Source organism: Ceratotherium simum, chromosome 12 (genome assembly GCF_057802395.1).
Source record: "Ceratotherium simum simum isolate JZ-2026a chromosome 12, ASM5780239v1, whole genome shotgun sequence".
Taxonomy (NCBI): domain Eukaryota; kingdom Metazoa; phylum Chordata; class Mammalia; order Perissodactyla; family Rhinocerotidae; genus Ceratotherium; species Ceratotherium simum.
In genome coordinates, this window is record NC_141911.1 from 69,160,808 (window position 1) to 69,177,656 (window position 16,849).

The 16,849-nt window shown below is 38.2% G+C and overlaps 1 protein-coding gene across 1 annotated transcript in view; it reads left to right on the forward strand.

Annotated features, from left to right (window-relative positions):
* The window catches only part of CFI (complement factor I), a 48,951-nt gene that overhangs the window by 25,604 nt on the left and 6,498 nt on the right, over nt 1-16,849 (forward strand). Inside the window, exons 7-10 of the mRNA XM_087437211.1 lie at nt 8,992-9,015; nt 12,336-12,365; nt 14,229-14,332; nt 14,524-14,633. Of these exons, the coding sequence (XP_087293337.1) occupies nt 8,992-9,015; nt 12,336-12,365; nt 14,229-14,332; nt 14,524-14,633 (268 nt within the window). The remainder of the gene's footprint in view (nt 1-8,991; nt 9,016-12,335; nt 12,366-14,228; nt 14,333-14,523; nt 14,634-16,849) is intronic.

Consider the following 16,849-nt stretch of genomic DNA (forward strand, 5'->3'; position numbering starts at 1 on the left):
GCAAAGAGTTGAAGGTGCTGATGGAGCTAGCCGTGCAGAATCTGCAGAGGAGTGTTCTAGGCGGCGGCCACAACCAGGGCGGTGTTCCTAAGGTGCGAACATTCCAGTATGTTTGAGGAACAAGCAGCAAGGAGGCCAGTGTGGCAGGCGTTACAGGCGGTGCTCGTGAGATCAAAGGAGAGGCAGGAGGAGAGGCTGGAGAGGCGCTTGGGATGGGGAGCTCAGGGCAGATCAAGTAACCCCGTTAGCGGCTGGAAGGGGGACTTCAGGCAGAGGAGCGGCATGCTCTAACTTACCTTTTAAATCCAGATTCCTCTGGCTGCTGGGCGGGGAATGGGCTGTCCCAGGGCCAGGGAAGAAGTGGGAGACCAGTCAGGAAGCTATTGCAGTAATCCAGGTGGGAGATGATAGTGACTAGGATGACTCGTTAGGAGTGGAAAGGATGAGAAGCAGTCAGATTCTGGAAATATTTTGAAGCTGGAGCCAAAAAAATTTGCTGATAGATTGGATGGGGGTGTGAGAACAAACGAGCAGTCAAGGATGACTCTAGGGGTTTTGGCCCGAGAGCTGAAAGGATGGAGCTGCTTTCAGCAAAGGTGGGGGAGGCTGCGAGAGGCATGGTTGTATTTACGTCCACCTCATTGATGGACGTCTCCAATGGTGTGCTCGTCAGTGCTTCCCAGCTGGCTCTGGAAAGGGAGGGGGCCCCCTGACTTGTAGCTTTTCTGTGGTGTGAATACTCCCACCATGGGTGATTTCAAGCCATTGACGTGGTGTCACAGAACACAAGCTGGGAAGTGACACAACGGCCTCTTGTGTGGTGGTAGAGTTTGTGTCAGGACACCACCGAGTTACTGTTAACTGTTTACCGTAGTTTTCTGTACTTGTCTTCCCTTCCCTTCCCAACGGTAAACACCTGGAAAACAGAATCTACCTCATTATTTTCATATTCCAAACATCCTAGGTAAAGTGCCTTACACATAAACATTAAATAAATGTTGAAGATATGTATGGATAAATGAATTGATATTAATTATATTTTGACATTTCTTGGTATGCCTAGTATTTGACTTTACTGAAATTTTGTTTAATTTCCCATTGATATCTGTTCTTAAACTAAAAAACACACTTTTTCAGATTTCAAGTCATATTTCTTTTAAAGGGTATAGAAGCAGTTGAGCAAAATACTTTTATGTTCATTAAATGTAGATAAATCCTTAGTAAAGAGAGGAAAGAGAGAAATTTCAAAAAGTTTTTCAGGGAGAAGCGGAGGACAGTAAACCGCAACTTTTGCCAGTGAGGCTTGACGGCTTTCATACCCCTGGTTTTATCGAGATGTAATTGACATCCAGCACTGTGTAAGTTTAAGGTGTGCGGCATAATGACCTGACACACATATTTTGTGAAATGATTACCACGATAAGTTTAATTAACATCCATCACCCCATATAATCACAAAAAGAAATTTTTTTTCTTCATGATGAGAACTTTTAGGATTTGCTCTCTAAGGAAGCCCCGGCTTTCCCATACAGCAGTGTTAGCTATCGTCACCATGCTGTACATCTCATCCCCAGGACCTATTTACCTTCTAACTGGAAGTTTGTACCTTTTGACTGCCTTCACCCGATTCCCCACCCCCAAACTCTGCCTCTAGTAACTACAAATCGGATCTCTTTTCTATGAGTTTGGTTTTGTAGATTCCACGTGTAAGTGAGATTATGCAGGACTTCCCTTTCTCTGAAGCACTACAGTTTAATTTCACTTCTTCAGTAGAATAATATTTTGGAGTTCCTTCTCCTCCTCCTCCTCTTCTTATGCCCTCCCTCCCTCCCCTCCTTCTCCTCCTGACTTCAACTATAAAGTTTAAGGTCAAAGATAATAATTTGTTAGTTTATCAAGAAAAAACTCCTACTCAAGGAAGAAACTACAATATAAATCTTACTTTTCTTAACGATTTCTTGAATCCATATCAAAAATACATTTACAACTGTCACTGTTACCTCAGTCAACCCTTTTTCAGCGTGAGCTCTGCCTTTCCTATTTCACTGATTGTTCTAATATTTCCCTCTCTAAGAAAGAGCCAGTGACAGTAGACATGTAAAATAAATATATTAATATATTCACTGGTCGCTCCTTTCAGTGGACAGATCAGAATCACTAAACCAAGGGAGGCTTGGTGTATATCTTGACTTCATTGAGCATTTATAAGCCCACCTTTTATTAATATAAGTTAAAAAGAGTTATACATTTTGCATAACTGTGTAGTAAGTGTGCTGTCGGGTGTGTGTTCAAATATATCTAAAATACAAATCTCTTTTTAAAACTCAAGTCAGTGATGTCCCTGCTGTGGTGAAATTGGTGTGTGTTTAAATGCAAGATGAAACGTTTGTTATGCAGTATTAAAAATCAAAGTATGATGGAATACTGAGGTTTCCTTTTATCGTTTTGTGTTAATTTAAGTTGTTATACTATTTCTGAAATATTAACGATTTTTGTATATTTTGTATTAGTGAAAAGTGTCTCTTTGCTATAGTGATATTTTGTTTTGTTTTCAGGAGCTGAACTATGGTAAATCTATTTTTATAATAGAAAATTTGTATTATAGAATTGAAAACAAGAATAAGTGTTATAGCTTTTATGATATATGTTTAAAATATTGATATATGGTATGCACTTTTCTCAAAAATTATCCTTTGCTGGGGTAAATTTTGGGGGATTTTTGTTTTCCGGGTTTTTACCTGCAGCTCAAGGTAAAAATGTTACTAAATTTTAGGATATTGCAGAATTGAAACAAAACAAAGGTACTGCTGTCTTCTTATATTTTAATGTAACTATTTTTTCCACAAATTATTATTACTTTTTTATTGAGGTTACATTGGTTTATAACATTATATAAATTTTGGGTGTACACCGTTATATTTCGACTTCTGTATAGACTGCATCGTGTTCACCACCAATAGTCTAGTTTCCAACCATCACCATATCAAGGTGCCCCTTTACCCCTTTCACCCTCCCCACACCCCTTTTCCCTCTGGTAATCACTCATCTGTTCTCCATATCTATGTGTTTGCTTGTTGTTTATCTTCCACATGTGAGTGAAATTATGTGGCATTCATCTTTCTCTGTCTGACTAATTTTGCTTAGCACACCCCCTTCCCCTCAGGTAACCACTAAATCACTAAACCAAGGGAGGCTTGGTGTATATCCTGACTTCATTTAGCATTTGTAAGCCCACCTTTTATTAATATAAGTTAAAAAGAGTTATACATTTTGCATAACTGTATAGTAAGTGTGCTGTCAGCTGTGTGTTCAAATATGTCTAAAATACAAAACTCTTTTTAAAACTCAAGTCAATGATTTCCTTGCTGTGGTGAAATTGGAGTGTGTTTAAACGCAAGATGAAACATTTGTTATGCAGTATTAAAAATCAAAGTATGGAGGAATACGCGGTTCCCTTTTATCTTTTTGTAAGTGTTAATTTAAATTGTTATACTATTTCTGAAATATTAACAATTTTTGTATATTTTGTATTAGTGAAAAGTATCTCTTTGCTACAGTGATTTTTTGTTTTGTTTTCAGGAGCTGAACATATGGAAATTCATGGTAAATCTATTTTTATAATAGAAAATTTATATTACAGAATTGAAAACAAGAATAAAGTGTTATAGTTTTTATGATATATGTTCAACATATTGATATATGGTATGCATTTTTCTCAAATAAAAACTATCCTTTGCTGTGGTAAATTTTGGGGGATTTTAGTTTTCAGGGTTTTTACGTGCAGCTCAAGGTAAAAATTTTACTAAATTTTAGGATATTGCAGAACTGAAACAAAACAAAGGTACTCCTGTCTTATATTTTAATGTAACTATTTTTTCCACAGATTATTATCACTTTTTTATTGAGGTCACATTGGTTTATAGCATTATATAAATTTCAGGTGTACATCATCATATTTCGACTTCTGTATAGACTGCATTGTGTTCACCAACCATCACCGTACCAATGTGCCCCTTTACCCCTTTCATCTTCTCCACACCCCCTTTCCTTCTGGTAACCACTCATCTGTTCTCCATATCTATGTGTTTGCTTGTTGTTTATCTTCCACATATGAGTGAAATTATGTGGCATTCATCTTTCTCTGTCTGATTAATTTTGCTTAGCATAATACCCTCAAGGTCCATCCATGTTGTCACAAATGGCACATCAATTTCTGGAATCCATATCAAAAATACATTTAGTCAACTGTCATTGTAACCTCAGTTTACCCTTCTTCAGCATGATCTCTGCCTTTCCTATTTCACTGATTGTTCTAATATTTCCCTCTCTAAGAAAGAGCCAGTGACAATAGACATGTAAAATAAATATATTAATATATTCACTGGTCGCTCCTTTCAGTAGACAGATCAGAATCACTAAACCAAGGGAGGTTTAGTGTATATCATGACTTCATTTATCATTTATAAGCCCACCTTTTATTAATATAAGTTAAAAAGAGTTATACATTTTGCATAACTGCATAGTAAGTGTGCTGTCAGCGGTGTGTTCAAATATATCTAAAAGACAAAACTCTTTTTAAAACTCAAGTCAATGATTTCCTTGCTGTGATGAAATTGGTGTGTGTTTAAACGCAAGATGAAACATTTGTTATGCAGTATTAAAAATCAAAGTATGACGGAATACTGCGGTTCCCTTTTATCTTTTTGTAAGTGTTAATTTAAATTGATATACTATTTCTGAAATATTAATTTTTGTATATTTTGTATTAGTGAAAAGTATCTCTTTGTTACAGTGATTTTTTGTTTTGTTTTCAGGAGCTGAACATATGGAAATTCATGGTAAATCTTTTTTTATAATAGAAAATTTATATTACAGAATTGAAAACAAGAATAAAGTGTTATAGCTTTTAGGATATATGTTCAACATATTGATATATGGTATGCATTTTTCTCAAATAAAAACTATCCTTTGCTGTGGTAAATTTTGGGGGATTTTAGTTTTCAGGGTTTTTACGTGCAGCTCAAGGTAAAAATTTTACTAAATTTTAGGATATTGCAGAACTGAAACAAAACAAAGGTACTCCTGTCTTATATTTTAATGTAACTATTTTTTTCACAAATTATTATCATTTTTTTATTGAGATCACATTGGTTTATAACATTATATAAATTTCGGGTGTACATCATTATATTTCGACTTCTGTATAGACTGCATCGTGTTCACCAACCATCACCATACCAATGTGCCCATTTACCCCTTTCATCTTCTCCACACCCCCTTTCCCTCTGGTAACCACTCATCTGTTCTCCATACCTCTGTGTTTGCTTGTTGTTTATCTTCCACATATGAGTGAAATTATGTGGCATTCATCTTTCTCTGTCTGATTAATTTTGCTTAGCATAATACCCTCAAGGTCCATCCATATTGTCACAAATGGCACAACAATTTCTGGAATCCATATCAAAAATACATTTAGTCAACTGTCATTGTAACCTCAGTTTACCCTTCTTCAGCTTGAGCTCTGCCTTTCCTATTTCACTGATTGTTCTAATATTTCTCTCTCTAAGAAAGAGCCAGTGACAATAGACATGTAAAATAAATATATTAATATATTCACTGGTCTCTCCTTTCAGTAGACAGATCAGAATCACTAAACCAAGGGAGGCTTAGTGTATATTTTGACTTCATTTATCATTTATAAGCCCACCTTTTATTAATATAAGTTAAAAAGAGTTATACATTTTGCACAACTGTATAGTAAGTGTGCTGTCGGGGGTGTGTTGAAATATATCTAAAAGACAAAACTCTTTTTAAAACTCAAGTCAATGATTTCCTTGCTGTGGTGAAATTGGTGTGTGTTTAAATGCGAGATGAAACGTTTGTTATGCAGTATTAAAAATCAAAGTATGATGGAATACTGCAGTTCCCTTTTGTCTTATTGTAAGTGTTAATTTGTTATACTATTTTTGAAATATTAATGATTTTTGTATATTTTGTATTAGTGAAAAGTATCTCTTTGCTACAGTGATTTTTTTTGTTTTGTTTTCAGGAGCTGAACATATTGAAATTCATGGTAAATCTTTTTTTATAATAGAAAATTTATATTACAGAATTGAAAACAAGAATAAAGTGTTATAGCTTTTATGATACATGTTTAACATATTGATATGTGGTATGCATTTTTCTCAAATAAAAACTATCCTTTGCTGTGGTAAATTTTGGGGGATTTTTGTTTTCAGGGTTTTTACGTGCAGCTCAAGGTAAAAATTTTACTAGATTTTAGGATATTGCAGAATTGAAACAAAACAAAGGTACTGCTCTCATCTTATATTTTAAAGTAACTATTTCTTCCACAAATTATTACTTTTTTATTGAGGTCAGATTGGTTTATAACATTATATAAATTTCGAGTGTACATCATTATATTTCGACTTCTTTTTTTTTTTTTAAAGATTTTATTTATTTATTTTTCCCCCAAAGCCCCAGTAGATAGTTGTGTGTCATAGCTGCACATCCTTCTAGTTGCTGTATGTGGGACGCGGTCTCAGCATGGCCGGAGAAGCAGCGCGTCGGTGCGAGCCCGGGATCCGAACCCGGGTCGCCAGCAGTGGAGCGCGCTCACTTAACCACCAAGCCACGGGGCTGGCCCTATTTCGACTTCTGTATAGACTGCATGGTGTTCACCACCAATAGTCTAGGTTCCAACCATCACCATACTAAGGTGCCCCTTTACCACTTTCACTCTCCCCCCACCCCCTTTCCCTCTGGTAACCCCTCATCTGTTCTCCATATCTATGTGTTTGCTTGTTGTTTATCTTCCACATATGAGTGAAATCATATGGTATTTGTCTTTCTCTGTCTGATTAATTTTGCTTAGCCTAATACCCTCAAGGTCCATCCATGTTGTCTCAAATGGCACATCAATTTTTGGAATCCATATCAAAAATACATTTAGTCTGGGGCTGGCCTGGTGGAGTAGTGGTTAAGTTGGCACACCTCACTTCAGTGGCCTGGGGTTCGCCGGTTTGGATCCCAGCATCAACCTGTGCACCGCTTATCGAGCCATGCTGTGGCAGGCGTCTCGCATATAAAGTAGAGGAAGATGGCCACGGATGTTAGCCCAGGGCCCATCTTCCTCACACATACACAAAAAATACATGTAGTTGACTGTCATTGTTACCTCAGTTTACCCTTCTTCAGTGTGAGCTGTGCCTTTCCTATTTCACTGATTGTTCTAATATTTCCCTCTCTAAGAAAGAGCCAGTGACAATAGACATGTAAAATAAATATATTAATATATTCACTGGTCTCTCCTTTCAGTGGACAGATCAGAATCACTAAACCAAGGCAGGCTTGGAGTATATCTTGATTTCATATATCATTTATAAGCCCACCTTTTATTAATATAAGTTAAAAAGAGTTATACATTTTGTATAACTGTATAGTAAGTGTGCTGTTGGGTGTGTGTTCAAATATATCTGAAATACAAATCTCTTTTTAAAACTCAACTTAAAATGATTTCCTTGCTGTGGTGAAATTGGTGTGTGTTTAAATGCAAGATGAAACATTTGTTATGCAGTATTAAAAATCAACATGAGATGGCATACTGCGGTTCCCTTTTATCTTTTTGTAAATGTTAGTTTGTTGTACTATTTCTGAAACATTAATGATTTTGTATATTTTATTCAAGTGAAAAGTATCTCTTTGCTACAGTGATTTTTTTGTTTTGTTTTCAGGAGCTGAACGTCCTGAAATTAATGGTAAATCTATTTTTATAATAGAAAATTTATATTACAGAATTGAAAACAAGAACAAGGTGTTATAGCTTTTATGATATATGTTCAGTATATTGATATATGGTATGCATCTTTCTCAAATAAAATTTATCCATTGCTTTGGTAAATTTGGGGGTTTTTTTGTTTTTTTCTTAGGGTTTTTACGTGTGGCTCAAGGTAAAAATTTTACTAAATTTTGGAATATTGCAGAATTGAGACAAAACAAAGGTACTGCTGTTTTCTTATATTTTAATGTAACCATTTTTTCCACATATTATTATTTTTTTTAATTGAGATCACATTGGTTTATAACACTATATAAATTTCAGGTGTACATCATTATATTTCAACTTCTGTCTAGACTGTGTCGTGTTCACCACCAATAGTCTAGTTTCCAACCATCACCATACGAGGGTGCCCCTTTACTCCTTTCAGCTTCCCCTCACCCCCTTCCCCTCTGGTAACCACTCATCTGTGCTCCTTATCTATGTGTTTGCTTGTTGTTTATCTTCCACATATGAGTGAAATCATATGGTATTTGTCTTTCTCTGTCTGACTTAGTTTGCTTATCATAATACCCTCAAGGTCCATCCATGTTGTCACAAATGGCACATCAATTTCTGGAATCCATACCAAAAATACATTTAGTCAACTGTCATTATACCCTCAGTTTACCCTTCTTCATTGTGAGCTCTGCCTTTCCTATTTCACTGATTGTTCTAATATTTCCCTCTCTAAGAAAGAGCCAGTGACGGTAGACATGTAAAATAAATATATTAATATATTCACTGGTCTCTCCTTTCAGTGGACAGATCAGAATCACTAAACCAAGGGAGGCTTGGAGTATATCTTGATTTCATTTATCATTTATAAGCCCACCTTTTATTTATATAAGTTAAAAAGAGTTATACATTTTGCATAACTGTATAGTAAGTGTGCTATTGGGTGTGTGTTGAAATATATCTAAAATATGAATCTCTTTTTAAAACTCAAGTCAATGATTTCCTTGCTGTGGTGAAATTGGTGTGTGTTTAAATGCAAGATGAAACATTTGTTATGCAGTATTAAAAATCAAAGTATGATGGAATACTGCGGTTCCCTTTTATCTTTTTGTAAGTGTTAAGTTGTTATACTATTTCTGAAATATTAATGATTTTTGTATATTTTATATTAGTAAAAAGTATCTCTTTGCTACAGTGACTTTTTTTGTTTTCAGGAGCTGAACTTCCTGAAATTAAAGGTAAATCTATTTTTAAAATAGAAAATTTATATTACGGAATTTAAAACAGGAATAAAGTGTTATAGCTTTTATGATATATGTTCAATATATTTATATATGGTATGCATTTTTCTCAAATAAAAATTATCCTTTGCTTTGGTAAGTTTTTGGGGCTTTTTGCTTTTTGTTTTGTTTTTTCTTTCCAGGCTCTTTGCGTGCAGCTCAAGGTAAAAATTTTATTAAATTTTGGGTTATGGCACAATTGAAACAAAACAAAGCTACTGCTTTCTTCTTATATTTTAATGTAACTATTTTTTCCACATATTTTTTTATTGAGGTCACAGTGGTTTATAACATTACATAAATTTCATGGGTACATCATTATATTTCAGCTTCTGTATAGACTTCATTGTGTTCACCACCAAAAGTCTAGTTTCCATCCATCACCATACAAATGTGCCCCTTTACCCCTTTTGCCCTCCCCTCACCCTACTCCCCTCTGGTAACCACCCATCTGTTATCTGTGTCTATGTGTTTGCTGCTGTTGTTGTTGTTTTGTAACTGTTAACTGAGGATGATAACGACCATGGGTTACCAATAACCCAGCTTTAACACTAGTTTAGGCTCAGAGGCCTTTTCCACAGTGGGGTAAACTCATTCTCACACACCCCACCCACAGCCTGCTAACCAAAAACCACCCAAAGTGGAGCATTCCCTGGGCACTTCACCTTTGCCAAATACCCTTCTCCTCTTCCTTTACTTTTTCCTCAAAACCAAGGCAGCTCCTGAAGAAACTGCCAATAAAGGAAAGATAATACTCTCTCTGATAGGTATCTCTTATTCACTTTTGTAAGCCAGGTGTCCCCAAATCCTCCAGCTGTTTAGGGCCACCCTTTTCTTTATTATTCATACAAAATGCCTACCAGAAGTTCATGGTCCTCCTCAGGATTTCTTAGACTCCTGGGGGACTTTTATATGCTCAAGATCAGCCCTGTTCTCAATGCCTAATCTCAGTTCTCTCCTTGTATTCCCTCCCTCTTGTCATTTTGCCCTTAAGGCTGCTGTTGTTTTTTTCCATCTTTCTTCCTTTTCGCCTTCCTTTCCTCTTTCCTTTCCTTCCTGGTTTCTTGGACCTCAGGGGCAAAGAGATGAGTTAATGAATCTCCTCAGCTCACTGCACAGGATCATCATTGGTCCAGACAAGGCCCCTCTCGTTTTATTTTTTATTTTTATTTTTTTCTTCACCCTGAGCTGACATTCGTTGCCAATCTCCCTCTTTTTTCCCTTGAGGAAGATTTGCCCTGAGCTAACATCTGTGCCAATCTTCCTCTGTTTTGTATGTGGGTTGCTACCAAGGCATGGCCAACAACGAGTGGTGTAGGTCCACACCTGGGATCCAAACCCACCAACCTGGGCCAGCAAAGTGGAGTGTGCCGAACTTAACCACTACACCACAGGCCGCCCCCTCTCTCTTGTTTTATTTATTCTTCACCCCTGTACCTTACCTCCATTTCCCATAGGCCACCATTTTAATGTGATTTGATGTGTATATGCATTCTTATCCAATGTGTATTGTTATCTTGTGAGCATACATTTTTAATTCACATTGTATTGTGTCGTAAATCTCATATTTCCTTTTTTCTTTTCACAAAGCATTACTTTTTAAAGATCTGTCCATGTTGCTATGTGTCCATCTAATCCGTTGCTCCTAACTGCTACATAAAATCCTCTGTGGTGTTCTTCTTTCATAGTTTAATCTCTGCTTCCTCAGTAATGGACTGTCAGCCCGCAATCACACTGCCATGAGCATCCTCTCTTTAAGGATGTGTGGGAGGATTTCTCTGAGACATCTCACCAGGCAAGGAATAGTTGGCTCTTGGGGAACGCATCTACTTAATTTGACTGACTAGTGCCTGCATGTTCTTCAGCAGAGCCGTTGTGGTCCTCATCTGTGCCAACGACGCTGGAGGGTTCCTCACCCCACTAACATTTAGTATTATCCAGCCTTCTGATTTTGCTGGTCTCATACTGTCAAGTGATATAGCATAGTTTACTAATTTGAATTTTTGAAATAACCAATGATCTTGAGTTTCTCTTCATATGCATACCAGCTTTTTGAGTTCCCTCTTCTTTTTTTTTCCTCTATCCTTTAGCCAGTTCACATCTTCTGCCTCAGTTCATATTGAGTTGCAGGCTTCTTTCTTGTTGATTTGCATTCCAGATATTAATACATTTTCAGTTTTAGACATTGCAAATACTGTCTTCCATTCTGTCACCTGTCTATTAACTTTGTCCATAGTGAGCTTTGTTGAATATAAATCTTTAATCTTTACATGATCAAAGTCATTGATTGTTTTTCTTATGGTTTGTGCTTTTGGAGCTCGTGCTGCTCTTCTGATCTCCAGTACACCTCAGCTACACTGGACTTTCCCCATCTTCCTTTGTGGAGTATTTAATATGAATGTTTGAGTCTTCTCTTTGATTCATGAAGGTGCTTTTGTGAAAGCTCTAAGCAGAGCCTCTCTCTGCCCCAGAAAATTACCTCGGCGTGTGGCATAACAGATACATGTATATCGCTCCCAAAAGTACTTGGGAAATCCAGGGATGAGATGTAAGATTGCAACCTCATCCAAGACACAGCAACACATCAGTGGGACTCCACCTTCAAATCCCCGGGTCAAAGCAGTCATGATCCTGTCCATGACTGAACTGTTCTAGGGCAGCAAAGTGAAGATGGAATCATCCCATATAACTTCACGCAAAAGTCTAAGGGAGAAAGGAAGAAGAATCTTTTTTTGTTTTTGTTTGCTTTTGACTTCTGCATCCTCGATGCCTGATACTAACCATGCCTAATCCTGAAACCAATGAAATATCTTTGTTTGCATGATCCCTGTAAGAGGTGCCATATTATGTACAAAATGAGAGGATCCTTTTTAATGTCAGCTCAGGGCTCTTTTCGTCAGTGTTGGTGTGACTGCTCCCTACCTCACGGAAAGACCTTGTGAGTGCAGAGCTGAAAGAGCAGCTTTCCTTCTCTGACCTGGGCATTTTGCCTTCTCTAAATGCAGAAAACTGCAGCCCCATGAGTCTCACCATTCACTTGTACCAACAGACACTTCTAGTTTGTGCTGCAAAGTTTCCAACAGCTCATCTTGAGCCTTCACAACTACCTAGCTATAGAAAGGCAATAAGACGATGTGCTTTGGGGATTTTGTACTATCCTTTTTAAAGGGAGAACAAGTTTTAAGACAGAAAATTATTATCAAAGTTTAAATGATTTTAATGATTTAATTTTTACTATAAATACATCTTTAAACATCGGAACTTTTGTTTTATTATAGAAGAAGTTTTGACTGCTGATATGGATGCAGGTAGGTCAACATTGTTCATTTTTCCTAGTGGTTCACTGGTTTAAGTTTGCCTTTTCACGTCGCGTGTGTGTACATGTAAGGTAATATAACTGACTCAAGCAACAATTACCTTAGATATCAATTTAAATACTCTTTTCTCTTCCTTATCACTTTTAAGAAAAACAAGCATAAACGCTCCTCGAGAACTGCTTTTAAAAATGAGTTAATGCATATGGCTAATTTTGAAGTGAAAACAATACTCTAGTCCCACACAAAATTTTTCTATTTGTTATGAGATTTGTCAGGTCAGTTTTGTCAAAAACAACCAGATTTTAAGCATGACTCAGAACATACATTTTGAAATAGAAAAATAATAGATTTTAACTGAATTAACCTGTTCTTTTGCAATGTTTTAAACCATAATAACAGAAGGTCTGTGAAGATCTGTACCCAGGCCAGTTGTGCACTAAGAGCCAAATTTAATTAAAGTATTAAGTTCCTGGGCAGACAGTAGTTGATAAGAGCTTTTGGGTCAGAATGACTTGAGTTAAATCCTGACTCAGTTATTTATTAACTGTGTAACCTTAGGTGAGTAACTTAAGCTCAAATACAAATTGGGAATAAAATAGCTCCCTATTTTAGGGGGATTTTCAACTGAAGCTCATGTAAGACTGCCTTCCAACTGCCAGGCCCCAAAAATTAATTAACAATTTTTTTTTAATCAGGCAACTAGTGAAAGATTTAGATCTCAAAGCTATAGATATCAGTCAGAGGGATTTTCAGCAAAGGCCCTTTATTTTCTACTCAAGATAACATTAATTTTCAGATACTACCCCCACTACTGGTTCCAAGGTCCTCAATAGAGGAAGTCTCTCTTCTTTCAAAGGTCCAAGCAGAAATTTAAAACTTCCCATCACACCCTTCTCCCCACCCAGTTCTTAGGGTGGGTGGGACCCAAAATATCTTCTATCCACATTTGTTCACAACTTCTCTCCCCTGAGGACCTACCTCCTTCGTATATGCTCAAAGTAATTGACAGTGATATTAATTTTCCTTTCACATTTGGGGCTAAGAAGCAAGTTTGCAAAAATTTTCATGACATGGTAAAATATAGAAAGAGCATAAGGAGAGCATCTTTACTTTACTTTCTTCCTTTGTCATGAATTTTCTTGCAAATTCAAGCCTTGCTCTACCACATTCTCCCAGTTACAAATGTGCCAGGTCTGAATGCTCACGGAGAAAGGAAACATCATCACATGTCAAGTGGCTACAGACACACCCCACTCCCAGCCTGATCCTGGCGTGACCAGGGGTCCCTGGCACATTACCTCTCAGGGTTACTATGATGATTGAATGAGATAAACTATACACAAAGTACTTAGCATGGGGCCTGACACATAGAAAGTAGTCAATATTAACATCATTAATGTTAATATTAATATTATTGAAGAGTTCCATACAAACAGCCTCTGGAAAGTAAAAACCAGGAAAGTGAGAAGTTCGAGTTCCCCACGTGACCCCCATTCTGAGCTGTCACCGCCATGCTGAACTGTCATCCCCTTGCTGAGCTGTCCCGATAGTAATGCCTGGGCATGTGGCATGTGGCATCTGCCAGAGGTCGGTGAATGCTTAACCCCTCGGCCAGCCTCTTTCTGCCACTAGTCCACCTTTAGGCAGAACTTCAGAGAATCAAGCCAATTTTAATAATAAGCCAGCGTTTGTAAACAAGGTGAATAGTACAGTTTAGCGTCCAAAATACCTTACTACTGAATCTGATCTGTCTCGTATTAGCTGTGACTCTGTTCGGGGGCAGAGATAAGAAGTGTCTGCCCACAAGATAACGGGTTCGAAGTCATAACGATACAATCTCTTCCTTTCTTGAAGAAAGAAAATGGATAAAGTCATTTTCCCCTAAACTATCCTGTGGAGTTAAACACAGCTCGCCCATTCGAAGGAAACGAGTCGTAGGAGGAAAGCCGGCACACGCGGTAACCCCGCACGAAGAGTCATGACGTCACTTCCCGGGAGCAGCCCAAGTTTGAACAAAACGGGGGGGGGGCGAGGGGAGGGGCCATGTAATCATAAGAGACGGGGAGTCTTGCAATGGAGATATCTTAGAACCGTCTGTTTGTATCGCTGTCTGGTAGAGCGGCAGTGACCACACAAGTGTCTTTTACAGGGAGACCTCCCGTGGCAGGTGGCAATTAAGGATGTCAGTGACACCTCCCTCAGCTGTGGAGGAGTTTATATCGGTGGCTGTTGGATTCTGACTGCTGCACATTGTGTCAGGTGAAAAAACGTCTCCAACAGATTTTGGATTTCCTGAAACAATGAAAGTGGGTAATTAAGATTGTGGCAAAGGATAAGTAAAAAAGTATCTGAGCAAGTCATGGCAAGTTCTACTCTAACTGCTAAATACCTCGGATATTCGTGGTTGGGACCCTAGAGGCCACTCGCCCAGAACCTGCTGTGTTCTCTGCAGATCAAATTGTTGATCCAGCTGGCAAGGGCGCATCAAACTTGTAGGGACCAAGTGACTTCACTTGGCTCCTTTGCATAATGAGAAAGCAAGTAGGTACTAGCTACATTTTAGAGCTAGGACCACACCGTTGGGGAGAGTTTATATCTGAACAGTTTATAAAGAGATACTACTAACCCGGCATTTTTTCTGGTCTCACCTCAACAAAGATGTTGTTTAAAGAGCCAAATGCATTCAAAGGCTCCAAATGCACAAATCATTTTGTCCCACCCAGGACCCTTAAATGTATTTGATATGTATTTCGGGCAATAAAGGAACTGTTCAAAGCTCCAGGCTAATCATCTCACATACGGCTCCAGCACTGGCTGCTCGTCCTGTGATTCCGGATAAACCACTTACGTGATCCATGACACCTAGCTGTGGCCTGGGCCCCTGTGCTGCACCATCCAGAGGGCACCACTCACATGGCATTTGGCTGTCTGGAAGTTCCTCGGGCTGCAGCAGGTCCTAGTTGATGGACCATGAATCCCTGAGGGATTAGCCTGCTGAGTTGTTGGAGGAGACTTGCCTGATGAAGACCAAGTCATGTTACTTCCTCCTTTGACAGGGTTTTGAGATTCTCAGGTCAGAGAAGTGGGGTAGGCGTAGTGCGTCTGGATTCAGCATTGGCATGTGACAAGATGTCTCTCAGTTACCTGCAGATGGGAAATACAATTTTGATTCAGGGCCAATAAGAGTTATAAGTGGCTGTATTAGTTTGCTGGGGTTCCCATAACAGAATACCACAGAGTGCAGGGCTTAAATAACAGAAATTTATTTTCTCACAGTTCTGGAGGCTAGAAGTTCAAGATCAAGGTGCTGGTAGGGTTGGTTTATCCTTGGCTTCAGACAGCTGTCCTTTTGCTGTGTCCTCACAGGGCCCTTTCTCTGCATACGAGCATCCCTGATGTGTCTTCCTCATCTTGTAAGGAGACCAATCATATTGGATTAGGGCTCTACTCTTATGACCTCATTTAACCTTAATTACCTCTTTAAAGGCCCCATCTCCAATACAGTCACATTGGGGGTTAGGACTTCAACATATGAATTTTAGGGGAACACAGTTCAATTCATAACAGTGGCTGGAGGGCAATACTCAAAAGGTGTTGATAATGAATCAAGGTCAGCTTGGAGGAGGACAGAGTTCAGGATTCTAGCCTCAGTTCTGGCCTTTAGAATGAATGAAACATCATTTATCGAGCACCTCTTACAGACCAGATACTGTGCCCAGCACATTCACATATGTTATTTTGTTTTCATAGTCTCAACAGTCCTAAGAGGTAAATGTTATTCTTCCCATTTTGTAGATAAGCAGACTGAGACTGAAGTTACATGACTTGGCTAAAGCTACACTACTAGTAAGTGGCAGAGCCAGGATAAAATCAAGTTCAACACATTTGACAGTAACTTAGATGAAGGCCTGCTTAGCAAGTCTGCAGATTACCCAAAGTTGAGAGGGAGAGGAAACATGTGGAATGATTAAATATGTTACCCTGTTTCCCTAGTTCATGCTACTCTTCGGACAGATCTCAGCTCAATCTTCACTTCCTCACAGAACCTTCTCTGACTCCTCTAAGTCAAAGCCCTCTTGATAAGCTCTTGGAACCCCATGTGCTGTTCATCCCTCTCACTTTTCACAGTAGAATACATATCTTAATTTGTGTAATTATCCATTTAATGCTGCATCTTTCCCTGGACCCTGAGCACCATGAAAGCAGGAGCTATTTCTGATTTTGCTCATTTCTGCATCCCAGTGGCCAGCACTGTGCCTAGAAGTAGCAGGTGCACACTACGTATTTTTGGGGTAAATTGAATGGATAAACAGGGCTAACCTTTAAACGATATTCGGGACCTCTGATCCTAAAAACAATCAAAATTAATGTGAAGCACAGCGTTTTTGGAACACTAAGTAAAATAAAAGCATCCTGACACCTTGTTAGCTCCTAGGACATCACTGTTTAACTGTAGGGTGATTACCTGAGAAAAT